A 19,316-nucleotide genomic window follows, 5' to 3' on the forward strand; every position below is an offset into this window, starting at 1 on the left:
TTCATACCAGTGAGCTAACTCTCTCCACATATTACCCTCCCCAAAAAGGGATGAAACACTTGGAGTCAATTTTTTTAAAGTAGATTCTGTTTAAGGTATTACAGAGAATTGGGAGGTGAGAAGAGCCAGTTGTCATTCAGGGTATAACTTTACTCATGGTTTGGAAAAATGTTGAAATTACCATTTGAACTGGACAATGCAGTTTCTATGAAATTAATTTGAGGTAAGCTCCTATCAGAAAGATTACCAAACAACCTAGGTACTTCTGCTAGAATGCATTGTTTAGTACTATTGCCATAATATTTGAGAGAAGGCCTGAGTGGTTGCTGGAGCCACATAGAAGTCTCCTTTTAAAACAACCATTTTGTGTGTGTGTGTGTGTGTGTGTAAATGACTTTGGTTTTATGTTTCTAATGACCATACCAATCTAAGGATATGAGAATATACAATAACAACTAAAGCTCAGGGCCCCTGTTTGCATCAAACATGACCCTCCATGGCCACTGGCTTCAGTGGTGGCATTAACTCTTGAAATGCAAAGTTCTCAAAGGCAAGTTTTTATTTCAGTTCCTTACCACTGTCTGGATGGGATTCTCAGACATGTAAGATGTTACCCATCCTGTCTTTGTTCATGTGCCATGGTACATAAGAGAACCTAGCTTGACCAGAATAAGTAGTATAAAGAACACTGACTAGAAATTTAAATACCTGAGTTAAGTAGTAGCACCATCAGTAACTAGCAGCACAGCAGTAGAAGCCTCTATCTCTTTATCTGTGAAATGAGGAGGTTGGACTAGATAATCTCCCAGGTCTCTTCTAGCTGCAAAGTTCTTTGAAGGCAGGGACTGTTCCATTTATCTCCAGCATCTAGCCTATAGTAGGTGCTTAAGTATAGTTGCTTGATAGATTAAAATGTATACTATTTTTTCCATATGGTAAACTGAAGCATCAAATTGTGGGGTGGATCCCTAATATTGGGTCTCTTCTAAAGGCACGTTGGTTTCACAGATATGTCTTCTGCTGGTATCAGAAGGCTTGTACCCTTAATTTAAAGAGAATTTTCTGGACCTGATGATAGTTTGATTACCTCTACGACTGTCTCTGCAGCTGATGTGCTATTGATTTCCTTTTAGCCCAACTAAATATGATAATAGCAAAGTAACAGAAACAAAGGTCATGACCTTACTGTTGACTGAGGAGAGAAACAGTTGAGTAACATGCATTTTAGCTAAAAGTCACTCTGCTTTTGCCTGACATAATTTTGATATACATCTTTTTAATATCTGAACGTCTAAATTTAATTATAAAGAATTTAACAATTAATATTTCACTTGAAGATAATTTTTTTCCTCTGAAATTAAAGGTAGTTTTATACTTGAAGCTTTATTAAATTTATTGGATTGTTAAAAGTGATCAAATTGGGAGAGTACTAAGACATGTTCCAGTAATGCTAAGCATATGGAAGAAAATTCTAGAAATTGATTTAATCCTTGTCTCTTTCCTATTCTGTCTTTGTCGTTAGCAGAGTAATATATTAACTATGACTGACCTTAAGCTGTAATTGTTGTAAAATATAGAAGTGTATCTTTTATTGGTTTTGATTGATGTACAGCCATAGATAATATACTATCTTTGGGCTTACATGAGGTCTTTTTTGAGTATTTCACAACTTAATTCTAGTCAACCCTGTGTGTTCCTGTATTAAATGTTTAATACTCCTTATCAGTTCTAATGAGAGCTTGACTTTCTTAGCACTATACTGTAGTTCCCTTATGACTCTTAAGCATCACTGTCCCAGGATTGTAGAGGATAATGTGAGAAGAAAAGTTGGAAGTATGGAGTGAGATGGAAAATGGCCCTTTTTTTTCTTTTAAAAGCATCTGACACTTGAGAGATCAACTGCCCCGGCATGTAGGACAATGAAAAGCTCATGTTCATGGGTGTGTGTTTTGTTATATTGAGCAAGAATAATTAAGAATTGATTGGTCCCAATTCGGATGTAGTATCTTGCTACAACTATTCAATCAAGAATTGCTAGAATATAGATTTTATACAATGCGTTTTTAAATCCACAAACATTTAAAAATAGATTTTATTCAGATTTATTGACATAGTAAAATCCTATGAAGAGGATGGATTCACAACCTGAGAAACTTAACTGAGAATTTCAGACATGCAAATGGAATCAGTTTCTCAAAAAGAATTAGAGGAAAAAGTAGAATGTTAGTTATTTGAGGGTAGGAACTTGGAGGGAGGGTCTCTCTTATTTCTCCAGAACCTAGCCCAGTGCTTTCCACACATAGCAGTCCCTTAAATGTTTGTTGAATCAAATTGAAGTTATTTTTTAAAATGCGTACCCTTTCTTGAGAGTTGTGAGCAGTTCGAGTTAGTACATATGAAGTGTTAATTATCTTGCCATGGGACAGATAGAACAATAACTAGAACAACATCAAAATGGCCAGTGTTTATTTGGCACCTTAGGGTCTGCATAGCATTTCGAATTTGTTAAGCTATTGATCCCCATGACAACCCTGTGAAACAGAACACTAAAACTAGGAGGGTATTTCCTTTTTCTCTAATGAGTCTTGATCGTTAAGGAATCTTAAATGATTGCACCAAGATACTGGAAAACCTACAAACAGAATTTTACAGTTGTGTGTTATTGAGGTACTCACCTGTTTGTGAGAGTCTTATTCCTAAAATGCCTTGTCCTTCCAGGAAAATTCTGAATATAACATAGCAAACTTTAGCTTAGGGTATCATTGTAATTTATAGCACATTCCAAAATCTGAAAGTTACTCAGAGAGATGGTTTTATCCAGATAGTTTTAGTAAACCATTCAAGGTCATGATCCTCAAAGTGGTGTCATTCCTTTCAGCTTCCTTTAGGATTGTCAGCCCATAGAAATGTTCTCTTAATGATGCCTTGAGTGTTCTGTGCTCTGGGAAATTGTGGAGTTTCAGATACTTCAGATAAAAGTTGAACCAGTGGGAATTACTTGTTTTCTTTCTTTCTCCTTTCTTCTTTGTGACAGAAAAAAATTTAGAGGAAGGGTTAACTGGTTTCCATCAGTTTAGTTATTTGATCTTACTTTTTGCCACTAACACCAAAAATAGTCTCTTCAGTTCTTTAGGAGCAAGAGTCAGGGATGCAGTGAGCAAATGGGCATTATTGTTAGACTTTTCAGAAGCAGAAGTTGTTCAGCTCAGAAGATGGTGTGCCATTTATCACCATTATTTATTGACCTATTGATAGTCATCTGTTGGTTAGCTTTTAATCAACCAAAGTCAGGGTGTAGCTTTATTCTGATTGTATGAGTCTTTTATGCACTTCCTAGAGAAACACAGGCAGGCATTTTTTTTTAAATAGGACTGCAACAATAAGGGAGCTTTTCAATTTCTTTAGATGTGTATGTGCATGTACCAGGGTCTAATGTTTCAGTAGACTTGCTTGTTGGAAGTGTTCATTATTAACTTCTTAGGCTAATAGCTTAGTATTACTGGGAAGAAGAACTAAACAAGTATTTATCTTCATTTCCGTTTTGTTTTGTTTTCATGAAATTTTTTGTGTTCTGGTATGATTTCAATATTCTGCTTTCTATATTTTTAGTCCTGGGCAAATGAGTAATAGACTTCTGGTCAGTGGAAATAAAATTTAGAACAAGCACCAACTTCAATATTTTATATAGCCTTTTAAATTCATACCTTGTGCAAAATATCAAAACTATGTTAAAAAAAATAGCTGAAGATTTTATATAGCAAAATGCCACATTCAGGCTTCACTCTGAACAGGATTGATGATCCCTGTCTGAAATTTTTCTCTGTGTTTGAGATTCTTGATAGCTTTTTCAAATACAGGTAAGAAACCTTAACTTTTTTTCTTTTTTGGAAAGGGCTTCTGTGTATGGTAAAAACTAGGAAGAATGATAATAGCGAGGAACAAATAGGTCTTTATTTTCACTGAAACAAAAATGTTTCTATAGTTCTTCACAACTTATAGCACTTTTTTCACTACTACTTCAGTAGGTACAATTGTCATTCTCCCCATTTTACAATTGAAAAAACCAGAGTTAGGAATAAGGGTACTCGCCCAAGACTCTGGAGCTAATATGTAGTGAGTTAGAGAACTTAAACGCGGGTCTTCATCCGGCTACTTCTCCAATTAAATTGGTCCTTGCTGGGTATTCGGTTTCTCTTTTTCATTAATCCCTAAAAATGGGGAAAGTGAGATGCTATCGGGAGGTAGTTGTCATAATCGAACTGCTTTGCTACAGGAATAATACAGATAAGCAAAAGTACCTTATTCTGTTCAGGGACCTTCAGATCTTTCATTGGGGTGCTAAGCTGGCATAGTTTGCTTGAAGGGTGTGTAAGAGTTTCCCTTCCTTTTCAAAGTCAAAACATCCATTAGCTTAGTTGTGATTAGTGTTGCTAGAATGACAGCTGGACACAACCTGCTTCCTTTCTCACTGTCTGTGATGAGATGGGACAATTGGCAAAGTTATCGTTTCTTAAATGGTTGTAATTAGACTTGAAAGCTAATGTTGTGTTAGCTTAAGTAAAGTTTGCACCTTGTTGATGTGGTATCCTTCCTTATTCCTAGATGAAGATTAAGCAATAGCTAGAGGAGATTTAGGGAAAGGAATGGTTAGGCTTTCTACTTCATAAAAATCAAAATATTCACTTTCTGAAAGTAACTTGGAATCCTGGAAGATGGATTAAAGTGTTCTCAGCCTGTATAAGTAGGTATTTGTTTTCCCTACCTTTGTCTACCTCGCAGGACCAACTCTTAGGAAGAAATTTCCTTTGTATTTGTAGAGATTTGGGTTCATCTTTATTTTACTGCAAGGCTACAGGTGGTAATGATAAAAATATTTGACATTTATTACTTTCTCAGAAAATTTGTGTCCTGGATTTATGAATAAATGGTTAGCCAGCCTCATCAAGATTAATTTTTAACCTTAGCCCTAAACAATTGGTGTGTTCCTAGTCTATAAGACTTGTTAGAGAGGAGACAGGATCAGTTCTTAAGCATGAATTTCACATCAGTCTGTTAAATTTGAACAATAATCATCATTTGGTTTATTAGATTACCCCTCTTTTCAAAAAGGTTAGTTGTATTTAAATAAAGCTTTTTAATTTTTTCCCTCTAAAGCATTTTTTCAAAAAAGTGGCAGTTTTCTTTTGGATGATTTTGTTGAGTCTGATTTGTATCCAGGTGTAGTGATATTGACCAAGATCTACGTTCCTTCATATATAATAAAGATGATCTTAGTTTTGGGATGTTTAATTTTGTTATTTGTTGGGGTTAGGCAATCTAAGAGCGCTGATAGTGTCTGAAGTACAGATGATGAAAAAGTTTCATTCTCAGTGTTGCTGTAGAGAATTGTAGCTGAGGAGGCTAAAAGGCCAAGGATTTACTCTAAGCTTCGTGAGTATGTTCCATAAACTTTGTATTTCCCTCAGCTTTTAATAAATATTGATGAAATAAATTGAGTGAATACTAAAACAAAGCTTTTTTAAGAGTACAGATTCTTCAAAAGCAGACCAAAGCCACATCCCTATACCTATTTCATTTCTAGCACTAATAACAAAGTTCTATCCTCTTCTTTCATGGTTACTTCTGTAGAAACTAGGTATAGGTAGTAAGGGATATTGTAATTCTACTTTTAAAAATATATTTGAATGCCAAAAAATTCTTCTCTTCATGATATCAAAGTATTGACTTTGTATAAGATCATGTTACTGTGAGGTCTTTAAAATAAAAGGCCTCTGGTGCCGCTAATAGGGTATAATTTTGAAAACTTGCCTGGAGTACACACATGCCTTATTCCCTTGCATTTGGGAGCAAAAGTGAAGGATTGAGCTCTCAAACACCCTGTTGGGATTCTATGCCAGGCTTTTGCAGCCTTTTAAATAATCATTTCTTCACGTAGTCATAGGATTTTAGAATTGGAAGAGATGATAGAGATCAGCGAGATTCTAGTCTAACCCCATTGTTTTACAGATGAGCAGACTGAAGCCCCAAAAGGTTAAGGGCCTGTTTATGGAGCAGAATGCAGGTCAAACCTAGATCTTCTGAATGCAAATCTAAAGCTGCTTCATTTCTACCAGTTTGCCTTGGAAAGAAGTCACTTGGGTGTGAGGCTGCATTGGGGGGAGCATAGGAGTAAGTAGAATGGGCCATTGCATGTCCAGAGGAGGGGACTACCCCACTTTTGTTATCTTTAAGTTCTTAACTACTTCAGAAATCCTTGGTTTCGTTAGTATGGATATTGCAACCCTCCTTGCCTTAGTTAAACGAGTTGTTTTGACCAAAGGAATCAATCTCCAAATGGCCTCCCTTCTGGTGAGGAGTCTCTTCATAATTAGCTACAGATTGTCAGGAGTCACAGGGAAAGCCAGGTCCATCTTAGAATTATTTAAAACTGGTAGGTAGGACTTGCTAGGGCTAGCAGAGTGCCAGAATACAATATTAAAGAACCCAAGGTAACCTCCACTGCATAAACAGGGCTTAAGTGAAAGCTTTCTTGAAGTCTTCCTTTAAATTGCACATAATCCAATCTACTTCTTTGGGGTAGGGAAGTACTAATTAGGGTCTTCCTATTATTTCTCCTTAGACAAAACTTTGATTGTTTAATTATGTTGATTCTGTCACTGCTTCTCATACTCCTCATAGGTTGTCAACCCACAGTCTCTACTCAGGAAATAATATTAGTATTGACACAAGGAGCGCTAAGCACTGCAGTATATCTCTACTTTCTTCCTCCTCCTACTCTTGCCCTCTGTTTTAGTTGAACATTCTTTAGTGTTCATTAATATTTAGAAAGCTACCTAATTAGCAGACAAATATTGTACATAAACACAATTCCAATTGTTTTACTATATTGTCAATAAACTAAGTGACATCAGTGACTCCAAGGCAGTATAATCTTTGTACTTTACCAGGCTGGTGAGCCATAAGCTAGAAATAATAGGGCCTGTGAATTATGGCTGAAGTCACCACTAATTAGCCTTTGCTATCAGTCTTTTTGTCCTATTTTCACCAAGAGAATCAGATCCATCAGAGGAAAAAGAAAGTATTTTACAGTAAGAGAAGCAGTGGAAACAGACTGGTTCTAGGTAATGAGTTGCTTTTTTTTCCCTGTGTACTTCACAATAAGAAATGACGCTTCTCTTCATCCTTTAACTCAACCTAAAGGAGGACACTAAAGAAACAAGGCTTTGTGGTTGATGTATCAGTGCTTGCAAATAAGCAAATTTATAGTGACCAATAGCCCAAGTTTCTAAAAGACCTTTCTCGGTTTTTCAGAATTCTGAGTTTTGATGAATTTAATACTAGGCGCTAGTTAATGTGGAGTGCTTTAAAATATTTTAAGTTGAGCTAGGTAGACACTTAGGATTTTTGGTGTTGTTTACAAGAGAAAGTATATGAGCTGTTTTAAAAAGCTTCCTTGAATGTTACTCTTAGACCGTCAGTTTCAGTTATCGTACTGATTCCAGGAGAGCCAAAAAGATAGATATTGGAAATGTTTACTATTTCTCCATGAGGCAGAGAAAATCAATACTGTCAGTCTTTCTTGAGCAAATATCAGTTTCTTAGGTGAATTGAAATTTACATAGAATGGCCCAGATCCTGGTCACTTGATTGGTCTGGAAAATTTTTGAATTGAGCAGAGATGAAAGATAGAATAGCTCTTTTTTCGCCCTCATATTTCAGTCATACTGTGATTATTGATGAATGTTCTTTTTAATTAGCCCATCACACTTTCATATTTCCCAGGCATGTCCCATACACAGGCCTCTCTGACTGCAAGAGTGCCTTAAAGGTATCAGAACTAGTTTATTTGGAAATCAAGCTAAGATTTTTTTTTTTGGGAAGACCATTTAACCTTAGGTTAGTTTTGTCAAAAGTTTAACAAATGAGTAAAATATACCTTTACAGTGTGGTTCTGAGCTCACATACAGTGACTACAAAAACATTTGTTTGCAACATGAGTGACTTAGTCTTCTTTCCGTAGTTGGCCTAATACTAAAGAAATTGTGTTAACTTTACTAAATAGTCAAGAAGGCCCAACATATTATAACTTAATGGTTATTATACATGTTTGACTTTATATATTATCTTTTTCAAATGGTGGTTAAATCAAATTATATTGTCTAGATTTAGTTTAATTTTCATGATAGGGTCAAAAGAATTTTGAATCAGAGAACCCTGGTTTCAGATCTTGGCTCTGACACTTACTCCCATGTGACCTTGGGGCAAGTCATTTAACAGGCTTGGGTCTCCTCTTCCTCATTTTTGATATAAAGGGTTTGGACTAGATGGTCTCTGAGGTCTCTTCTAAAACACTAAATCCTATGGTTTCTGTTTGGGCTTTATCAGGCCCTTTAAATTCAGTCGATTTGAGTCAAGTTTCTGAATCTCTTTATTATTTTGGACTTGAATTATATTATGAAATCGTTCGAGCTTTTTAACAAAAAAAAGTTATATTACAGTGTTGGATTTATTGGCTACATTACACATTAAAGTATGGCTGGAGGTTTAAGTTTAAAAGAATACTTTTTAGGGAGGGTTGTTACTCTAGCATTTGGAATCATCTGCTTTGGTGCTGGGTTCTCCATATCCTAGCATGTCACCTCTCTTCTCCCATCTCTCCCCTCCCTCTCCCTTTAAAGACAAAGCATTTTCTTCACTTTTTCGTAGCTTCCAAAAATAGGTCTGTTTGGGGGCAATACACAAACATGCAGTGGACTTCCTGGACAGCAAAAACTAATTTCCTTTGGTGTCTGCCACTGTCTAGTAAATAAGTTAGGCCTCTCAAGAATCATGCTGTCCCTCAAAGACTAATGCCTCACTTCACTTAAAACAGCTGATCCTCTGGTTCTTGATTTTGAGTTCGTCAGAGTTGGGTTTTTGTTTGTTTTCAGAATTAGCAGGTGGACTGAGGTTTAGAAAGAGCTGATTTATGATCACTATAGTTCAAATACGTGTGCTTCCCTCAGTAAATTTTCACTTTCCCGTGGTGATTAGGCACTTTAAACTGTAATGAAACTTTGTTAAACTAGAAAGGTTGGGGGATACTTGTTCTAATTCCCTATTGAGAACAAGCTAGATGGAAAAGTAAACCTACATACACCTACCTTTTTGCCAGTTTCTGCATAGTAGTGTTCATAATTCCAGCATCAGGCATTGGGTACAGCAAGTAATGAAAATTGTATGCATTTTAACTAACTTTAAAAAAAATTTTTCCCAATAGAAACTATGTTCCAACTTCCTGTCAACAACCTTGGCAGTTTAAGAAAAGCCCGGAAAACTGTGAAAAAAATACTTAGTGACATTGGTTTGGAATACTGTAAAGAACATATAGAAGTAAGTATTGCATATTGTGCCACCTTTTATTTTAAAATACAAATGGTTGGAACAGTGATTTTGGCAGCTAGTAGGGAATTTAATTCTTTATTATTGTTGATGCCTTTTTTAAAAATAAGTCATTTCCCAATATAATCTTTCTCCCACCCGAATTAAACCTTTCTTTGTAACAAAGGAAAACAGGTAAGCAAAACTAACTGATAAAGCAACTAAATCTAATATATGAAGCGTGGTAGTCCTCCTGCTCCACAAGAAGAATGTATCATCTTCTGTTCTCTCAAACCAAGATTGTTTATTGCAGTTAAGTGTAGTGCTACAGACTTTTAGAGTTTTGTTTTTTTTTTTTTAATTTATGCTTTGTGTAATCATTGTGTATTGGTCTCTTGGTTCAGCAGAGCAAAGAAAGCACTGCTTCATACAAGTCATCTTTGTTTTTCTGACTTCTTCATTTTTTTATGGCAAATAAACTCATATTCTACAGTTTGTTCAGCCATTCCCAGTTGATGAGCTCTTACTTTATTTCCAGTTTTTGCTACCACCATGAAGAATTCTATATGTATTTTGGTATATGTAAGATCTTTTTGACATTGACATTCTCAAGATAAAAGGCAGTTCATTTTTATAAATGTTTTATGGTGCTTTTAAAAATATTACTGTCACTTTCTAAAATCCTAACAAAGAAATATAGTTAATTAAATAAACAGATAAACACATTGACCAACCCTTGACAGTATGTACTTCATTGCAAACTCAAAGTCCACTCCTTCACCTATCCAGAAGGAGGGATTACAAATGTGTTCCATCATGCTTGGCTCATTCATATTTTCTTACGTCACAATATACCATTAAATTCTTTACCACAATTTGTTCAGGCCTTCCTTAAGTGATGGGTGCCCACTTGTTTCTTGTTTGGAGTTTTTGCTGTTTAAAAGTACTGCTATGAATATGTTAGTGTATATGGGTCCGGCCTTTCTGTCTTGACCTCTTTGGAACATAAGGGTAATTGATTTTCAAGCAGGATATTGGATCTCTGCTAAAGCAAACATCATGGAAATAAGTAGGATCTTAGCTGTCACTGTCTCCATTAGCTTCAGCTAATACATGTTCCCAAAGCTATTAGATATGTAAGGTTTAGAAGCATTATAATTTGTATGTAAGTTGCCTCCTTCCCCTAGGAATTGAAGCCAAACTTTGGCCACATTTGTTGGACCTTTGACCCAACACAGTAGTAGGCAAGTCTTAACAGTTTCGTTATTTTAATGGTGAGTTAGCAGTGAAGGGCCACTATTTCAAAAACAACTTTTAAGAACATCAGAAGTGATGAAGTAGATTGGGAAGGGCAGGAACAAGCATTTTTTTCCCTGAAACCTGTTAATAAATAACATGTAAATAATAGATACTGATGCTTCTCAAGTGTGCAGTTATATGTTTATTATATTCCATATGTGGAAATACATCTTCTAAATCTACAAAATGCCAGACAAACCTCCTTGGGAGGAGGGGAAGTGGATGTAGAAGAGGTAGAATATTCATAATCAATGGAATTGTTTCTGGAATCGATGTCAGTCCAGTGATTATGAATGCAAATATCAAAATGCTTATAACGAATTTTATTTTTACCTCCTGTTACACTTACTACATATTGCTTTGTAGATTAGTTTTATTCTATGTTATACTCTAAACTCTAAGGAACTTTATTCTATGCTATACTCTTAACCTCTAAGAAACCTTTGTATCCCCCACAGCAATATAAAACTTTTAATATAATAGGCTCTTAAATGTTCGTTCAAAAATGAGTAAGATATATTTTTATACATATACACACATAGATGGAATTTTTCATCCAAGTATTTTGGAGAGACAGTCTTTTAAGAATCCATTTTGATAATGAAGAGAAATACTGATTGTCTGTCAACAAACTTCTATAGACTAGGATTCTGTTGGTTCAGTATAGCCGTTCTGATACTTCTTCACACATACCCCTTTCATCAAAGAGTTAGCCACATTTAAGTTCCATAAAACACTCCTGTTTTAAAGAAAATCTGTATCTCTAAAGGAACATTCTTCTGCTTATATTTTCAGTGGGTAGTTTTTTCTGTTTTCAGAATGTTGACTTGGGAGAGCCTTTTATTTATGGAACTAAAATTTGGGGTCTTAGCACATGAAGGAAATATACTAAATTGTAAGACCTGAATTATGATAGAAAACTGTCAGATAAAAGAACTGTAACGAAAAATGCTTTCTATTTATATATTGATTATGACAAGATTTCTGGCAATTTCCTTGAATAGCTCACTGACTTTGTTTGGAAAAGTCTGGCTGAAAAAGAATATTATACCATTGGTTTGAGGAATAGTTAAACAAGTTATGGTATATAAATGTAAAGGAATATCACTGTGCCATAAGAAGCAACTGATATCAAAAATTCAGGAGAATATGGGAACACTTATATACTGTACAGAGTGAAGTAAGCAGAACCAGAAAAGCAATAGCATACAATGACTACAACATTGTAAACAGAGAAAACAAGATGTTAGAACACTGTAATTCTAACACCAAGCTTGCTAAAGTGTACCTCCCTCCCCTTTTTGCAAAGGAAGGGACTATGTGTTGAATATCGCATGTACTATCAGCCTCAGTTAGTGCTTAGATTTCTGCTACTGAACTGCATTTTACTTTTCCACAAAGGATTGCTCACATGTTAGGATGGAGGAGACAAAGGTTCAGAAATAAAGGTGACACAAAAAAAGATATCAGTAAAAAAAAATTTTTTTTAAGAATGTTTTATGAAACTGTGTACCATTTGGGGATTTCATAGAATGTTCTACCCAAGGCATACAAACAGTAGTTTTTCCACTGTGCTTGCTTCTTGAAAAACAAGGACATCTTGTGCCTCTCCTATCCCCTTTAACAAGTAGTTAGCCCTATATAAGGTTCTGGCCACTAGTAATACTACTGACAATTGTTTCTTTACACTTTGTCTCTCTCTTGCAGGATTTTAAACAGTTTGAACCTAATGACTTTTATTTGAAAAACACTACATGGGAAGATGTAGGATTATGGGACCCTTCACTTACAAAAAACCAGGTAATAAAGTAAAACCGTATTTCCTGTTTTCCAAGTCAGAGAGGAACATTGAATGGGTTTTGTCATCATTCTAATCATTAGACAGATACAGACAGTGAAGAACAGAAAATTTGTATATTTTTAATAAACTAAAATACAGCATTTGTCATTCACTGATGGATTCTAACTCCAAAGTTTTTATAGGAAAACCTTCCCCTGTTGGTACAAAATATGTAACCACCATTTTATTTGTAGTTTGTTATCCCTGCTTTTCTTTGAAATTTGAAAAGGGATCTTTGAGTCTTCTCTGCCACATAAGCCTTTCTTGTTTCCGTTACTCAGTGACTCTTACCTTGTGTTAGCACATAGGGAAGCAGATGTCTAAATGGAATGACAGTAACAACACAGTGAGGGAATTTAAAGTGATAACTCCTTATTATTGAATTGCTGGTTATTTCAGAGCATAATTGACAGTAAATATGTACTAAGCTCTCCTTATTTGAGATATAGTAGTGTAACTATCTTAATCTTTCATATTAATAATCCAGGCAAGAGTAGAAATTACCTAAGGATACTAAAATATGAAAGAATTGTAACACAATTTAGTATGTCCTCTACTGGGCATGATTTATTATCTCAATCATACATTTTGACATTAGAGGAAGATTTGAGCTTTGGCAGAGAAATGGGCTAATTACTTAATAGTATGTGCATTCCTGAAGAAAAGAAAATCTCCCTAAGCATATGTTTTTGTTTTTGTTTTTTCATCTTCAGCAAAGGACTGGCTAGCTATACAAGTGTTAAGAATGAAAATACTAAAAGTTTGGTTCACTCTTGTTTAATTTCAATACATTCTGAAGCACTGTTGTCTTTAGTACAACTCAGCACAATTTGTGGGAAGTTTTTATTTAACTACTTAGTTTGAATCAAGCAGCTGTCACTTCCTTAGTTCTTCTGTAGGTGCTTCTACTTAGAAAGGTACGAAGATTTGAAGGAAAGCCAACTCTGCAAACTTTTTTTCCCTTAAATATGCAATGAATCTTGAAATAGCCTTTCCACCAAAGAAAGAGGGTCGTTGGTGTTTTGTTTTTTTTATTAGTTTTGGAAGATGTAGTTTTCTATGAATGGCAGTCATAAAGAGCAGTTCTTTATATCTTTATGTAATTGTCTAATTGTACTAAAATACTTTGGGGATAGAATTTCGTTGTACAGTAATCTGTAACCCTACTACTTGTATCACCAAATGAAGATAATTTCACTCTTATTTTTTTCTTATCACAACTCATTGTAAAGTTTTAACATTTTTTTCTCATATTGATTTGCCTCTGGTTTGATTGAAACCAACAAAGTTAAGATTTGAGTCTGCTTCCATCCAAACTTACTGAAAAATGGTACTATATCAGTGATAAAGGTGATTAATTTTTAATTTTATTGATTTAATGTCATGGAACACCAAATGGAACTATTTGAAAACTAATTATAAATCTTGCTTTTAAACTTTCACATTCTGATTTAAGGAATATTTTCAGTTGCACTGAAAAAGCATGAATATAAATAACTGAATACTTTAAAATGCCACTGGGTGAATTAAGCAGAACCAGGAAGACAACATGAGCTCCTGTGGTTTAAGGATACTTTTAAGTGCATAAAATTACACTTCCAGCACAAAAAGCATTTTCGGTGACTTTATTGAAGTGATGGAAGAATAAGCTAGAAAACCCTTAGACTGTGTTCTTCTACATCCTTTTTGTTTCATAAATGTCATTTGGTCAAGCATTCCCATATCCTAATCTTTTGTTTTCTTTCTTTAAGGACTATCGGACAAAACCCTTTTGCTGTAGTGCTTGTCCATTTTCCTCAAAATTCTTTTCGGCCTACAAAAGTCACTTCCGGAATGTTCATAGTGAAGACTTTGAAAATAGAATTCTCCTTAATTGTCCCTACTGTACTTTCAATGCAGACAAAAAGACTTTGGAAACGCACATTAAAATATTTCATGCTCCAAATGCCAGTGCACCGAGTGGCAGCATCAGCACTTTTAAAGATAAAAACAAACATGATAGCCTTAAACCTAAACAGGCTGACAGTGTAGAGCAAGCTGTTTATTACTGTAAGAAGTGCACTTACCGAGACCCTCTATACGAAGTAGTTAGAAAGCACATTTACAGGGAACATTTTCAGCATGTTGCAGCACCTTACATAGCAAAGGCAGGTGAAAAGTCACTTAATGGTGCAGTCCCATTAAGTTCAAATACCCGAGAGGAGGGAAGTATTCACTGCAAACGATGCCTTTTTATGCCGAAATCCTATGAAGCTTTAGTACAACATGTTATTGAAGATCATGAACGTATAGGCTATCAGGTGACAGCAATGATAGGGCATACCAATGTAGTGGTTCCAAGATCTAAACCATTGATGCTAATTGCTCCAAAACCACAGGAGAAAAAGCCTATGGGACTCCCACAAAGAGTTGGTTCCCTTGCCTCTGGAAATGTCCGATCTCTTCCATCACAGCAGATAGTGAATCGACTCACTATACCAAAGCCTAATTTAAATTCTACAGGAGTCAATATGATGTCTAATGTCCATCTCCAACAGAATAATTATGGAGTCAAATCAGTAGCCCAGAGTTACGGTGTTGGTCAGTCAGTAAGACTAGGTTTAAGTGGTAATGCACCCGTTTCCATTCCCCAGCAGTCTCAATCAATGAAACAGTTACTGCCGAGTGGGAACGGGAGATCTTACGGTCTTGGTTCAGAGCAGAGGTCACAGGCACCGGCAAGATACTCGCTACAGTCTGCCAATTCATCTTCTCTTTCATCAAGCCAATTGAAGTCACCCTCTCTCTCTCAGTCGCAGTCAGCCTCTAGAGTATTAGGTCAGTCCAGTTCAAAACCTGCTGCTGCTGCTGCTGCTGCTGCTGCTACAGGCCCTTCTGCAGCAACCAATACTTCATCAACACAAAAGTGGAAAATTTGTACAATTTGTAATGAGCTATTCCCTGAAAACGTTTACAGTGTTCACTTTGAAAAGGAGCATAAGGCGGAGAAGGTGCCTGCAGTTGCTAACTACATAATGAAAATACACAATTTCACTAGTAAATGTCTGTATTGTAATCGCTATTTGCCCACTGATACTTTGCTTAACCACATGTTAATCCATGGTCTCTCTTGTCCATATTGCCGTTCAACTTTTAATGATGTTGAAAAGATGGCTGCTCATATGCGAATGGTTCATGTTGATGAAGAAATGGGACCCAAAACTGATTCCACTTTAAGCTTTGATTTGACATTGCAACAGGGTAGTCACACTAACATACATCTACTTGTAACCACGTACAACCTGAGAGATGCCCCAGCTGAATCTGTAGCTTATCATGCCCAGAATAATCCCCCAGTTCCCCCAAAGCCACAGCCAAAAGTTCAGGAAAAGGCAGATGTCCCTATAAAAAGCTCACCTCAAGCTGCAGTACCCTATAAAAAAGATGTAGGTAAAACACTTTGTCCTCTATGCTTTTCAATCCTAAAAGGACCCATCTCTGATGCACTTGCACATCATTTACGGGAGAGGCACCAGGTTATTCAGACGGTTCATCCGGTTGAGAAAAAGCTCACCTACAAATGCATCCATTGCCTGGGTGTGTACACTAGTAACATGACAGCCTCAACAATCACGCTGCATCTGGTTCACTGCAGAGGTGTTGGAAAGACCCAAAATGGCCAGGATAAAACAAATGCTCCCTCTCGGCTTAATCAGTCACCAGGGCTGGCACCTGTAAAGCGTACTTATGAGAACATAGAATTTAATTTGCTGAAAAAGAGGAAGTTAGATGATGAGGTAGATACACCCTCCATCTTTGAAGAGAAACCTGAAGAGCCGGTTGTCTTAGCTTTAGACCCCAAGGGTCATGAAGATGATTCATATGAAGCAAGAAAAACATTTCTTACAAAATATTTCAACAAGCAGCCCTATCCCACTAGAAGAGAAATTGAAAAATTGGCTGCCAGTTTATGGTTATGGAAGAGTGACATTGCTTCTCATTTCAGTAATAAAAGGAAGAAATGTGTCAGAGATTGTGAAAAATACAAACCTGGTGTGTTACTGGGTTTTAACATGAAAGAACTAAACAAAGTTAAACATGAGATGGATTTTGATGCTGAGTGGCTATTTGAAAATCATGATGAAAAGAATTCTAGAGTCAATGCTAGTAAAACTGTTGACAAAAAATTGAACCTTGGGAAGGAAGATGACAGTTCTTCGGATGGTTTTGAAAATTTAGATGAAGAATCCAATGGAAGTGGTAGTCCTTTTGGTGCAACTTTTGATGTTGAACATAAAATTCCTAATGATAGCATAGTGGAGAACCCAGAAGAAAGCATTACCAAAATAACTACTGGGGACACTTTAGAATCTGAAGATAAGATAGACCAAAAAGATGAGGAAGATTCAAAATATGGAGATATTCATTCTACAGAGGAACCATCAAAACTAATACATGACGCCTCTGATAGTGATGTTGATCAAGATGATCCTGTTGAATGGAAAGATGGTGCTTCTCCATGTGAAAGTGGGCCAGGTTCTCAACAGGTGTCTGACTTTGAAGACAATACATGTGAAATGAAACCTGGAGCATGGACTGATGAATCATCCCAGAGTGAAGATGCTGGAAGCAGTAAACCAGTTGCCGAAACAAAAGGTGCATCAGAAAGTGATGAAGAGCAGTTGAAATGGAAGAATAGTTCCTATGGAAAAGTAGAAGAATTTTGGTCCAAGGACCAGTCACAGTGGAAAAATGCATCTGAAAATGAGGAGAGTTTGTCCAACCCACAGATGGAGTGGCAAAATAGCACAATTGACAGTGAGGATGGAGAGCAGTTTGATAATATGACTGATGGTGTTGCAGAACCAATACATAACAGCTTAACTGGTGTGGAGCTGAGTAGCCAACAAGCATAAACTGCCCTATTTCCTAAGCATTGGTGGTAGGCTGTATTCTGTAACTATCAGATCTTTGCATTTCAGTATGACTGCTAAGCTTAATTCAACTGGTACTGCCTTTTGAGTGCTAGGTCAACTGACTTCAGTGGTGGATGTGTGGCCACTCCTATTCCAGTGGTTATTTCTGAGTATGCTGTTGGCTAATCTTGCTTTAGTATCTGCTGTGGCAAGCACAGTAACTTAATGTGAAAAACCAATACGCTGGTGGCTCCGGAATGCACATGAGGAAAAGCAGAAATTTATTTTATCTGCATTCTCAACATTTATTTCACTCTGTATATGTTCAGTTGTATGTCCTTTTAAACCATTACCTTTATTCACATGGTAGTATAGGTCCAACATATGAGCTACCAGTTCAATGTGTATAGTAGACTCTGGGGAAAATTGATTTTTTTTCATGTATTCATTCTGAATAGTTAAAATATGTATATTTGTACAGTCTTTTAGACCTATTCAAGTGACGCTTATGATATTGTTCTTGTGTACCCATCATAGATTTGTTTCTCTTTTTTAGTGTTGCCCTGCTGTGTAATAAACGCTGTATCTAGTTTATCTAGCAAAAGCTTGAACCTGCTATAGTATGAACTTTTGACAGACTTAGTTTTTGCACATAATCTTGTACAATCTCAAACCAGAGGCCAGCAACATTAAAAAAAATATATCTGGACTCTATTGTATTATAGAATTTTCTTGTTCTGAATATCCTCAAAATTACAGCCAACAAACTGGTATTTCAGATCCATTTTCTGAAATCTTTTAAGCTAAAATCACATGCAAGAAACAAGTTTGCAGCTAATTTTGACACCTTTTAGAACTGTATAAAAGTGTATTGTGTTGAGGCAGCAAACAAACTTGAGTGCTGCATTTTGGATATTTAGTTTTATCTTTAGTTACGCACCAACATGGTGTATTCATTTATACCATCTAATATATGACACACTGTTGTAGTATGTATAATTTTGTGATCTTTATTTCCCTTTGTATTCATTTTAAGCATCTAAATAAATTGCTGTATTGTGCTTAATGTAAACATTGGCTTTATTACAAATAACAGTGCTTTGTACATTTGTACTTTGTGACATTGGAAGCCACAGAACCAAGTTACCACAAGCATATGTAACTGCCAGCGCCTTGTGGAAAACCAAGGCCTGCCATTTGTGGAAGATGATATTGATGATCTTGCAGATTTACAGATTCCTGTTACAAATCCTTCTACCACTCTTTTATTGCTATGATGAAAATCCTTGGGTTTTTAAGTTCATTTTTTGTCAAGCAGCAAGGCTGCCTTTGTGTAAATGTCCCTAATAAAAAAGGGTTTGAGCACAAGTTGGGAGTAACTCAACTTGTAGACAGAATCTTAGTTCAGTGGTGTTCTCTCTTCCCTCAGGTGTATGTTTCCTTTCATTACAAAGTAGGAGCAGTGTTATTAAGTGAATTTCATAACTTTGAGACAGCTAGAATTACAATTTTGGGTTGAGGCAGCAAGTAGTAGTGGGAAGACATGCCCGGTTACAATTTCAACCCCACAACTCACTTGTAATCTGAAATCAAGTCACCTTACCTCCCCGGGCAGCACTGTTATCTCTCTAAAAGAAGGGAGAAGCTGAAGGTTGTTTCCAACTGTAACATTCTATGATTTTACAGTTTCTATTTGGTCAATATCCAAAAAAAAAAAAATCTCAATCTAAAAGTAGATATTTTATCTATTAAAGTTTAGGGAAAAACAGTGTTTAAAGGATCCATAATTGTCAGTTTGGATACTTCCTCCACCAATGCATATCATAACCCCTCTGTAATTTAGTCATCAGCACTAGCTGTAACCAAAAATTTTTGTCAATTTGGTGAGCCTCTTTTAGCTGTAGCTCAGCTGGTTCTCAAGC

At 36.0% G+C, this 19,316-nt stretch overlaps 1 protein-coding gene across 1 annotated transcript in view; it reads left to right on the forward strand.

The window, feature by feature from the left end:
• The window catches only part of LOC118841918 (activity dependent neuroprotector homeobox), a 31,639-nt gene extending 12,848 nt beyond the window's left edge, over nt 1–18,791 (forward strand). Inside the window, exons 2-4 of the mRNA XM_036749613.1 lie at nt 9,260–9,372; nt 12,367–12,459; nt 14,251–18,791. Of these exons, the coding sequence (XP_036605508.1) occupies nt 9,265–9,372; nt 12,367–12,459; nt 14,251–17,394 (3,345 nt within the window). The 5' untranslated portion in view covers nt 9,260–9,264 and the 3' untranslated portion in view covers nt 17,395–18,791. The remainder of the gene's footprint in view (nt 1–9,259; nt 9,373–12,366; nt 12,460–14,250) is intronic.
• Nucleotides 18,792–19,316: the final 525 nt, after the last annotated feature.

Source organism: Trichosurus vulpecula, chromosome 3, assembly GCF_011100635.1.
Source record: "Trichosurus vulpecula isolate mTriVul1 chromosome 3, mTriVul1.pri, whole genome shotgun sequence".
NCBI classification, from domain to species: Eukaryota; Metazoa; Chordata; class Mammalia; order Diprotodontia; family Phalangeridae; genus Trichosurus; species Trichosurus vulpecula.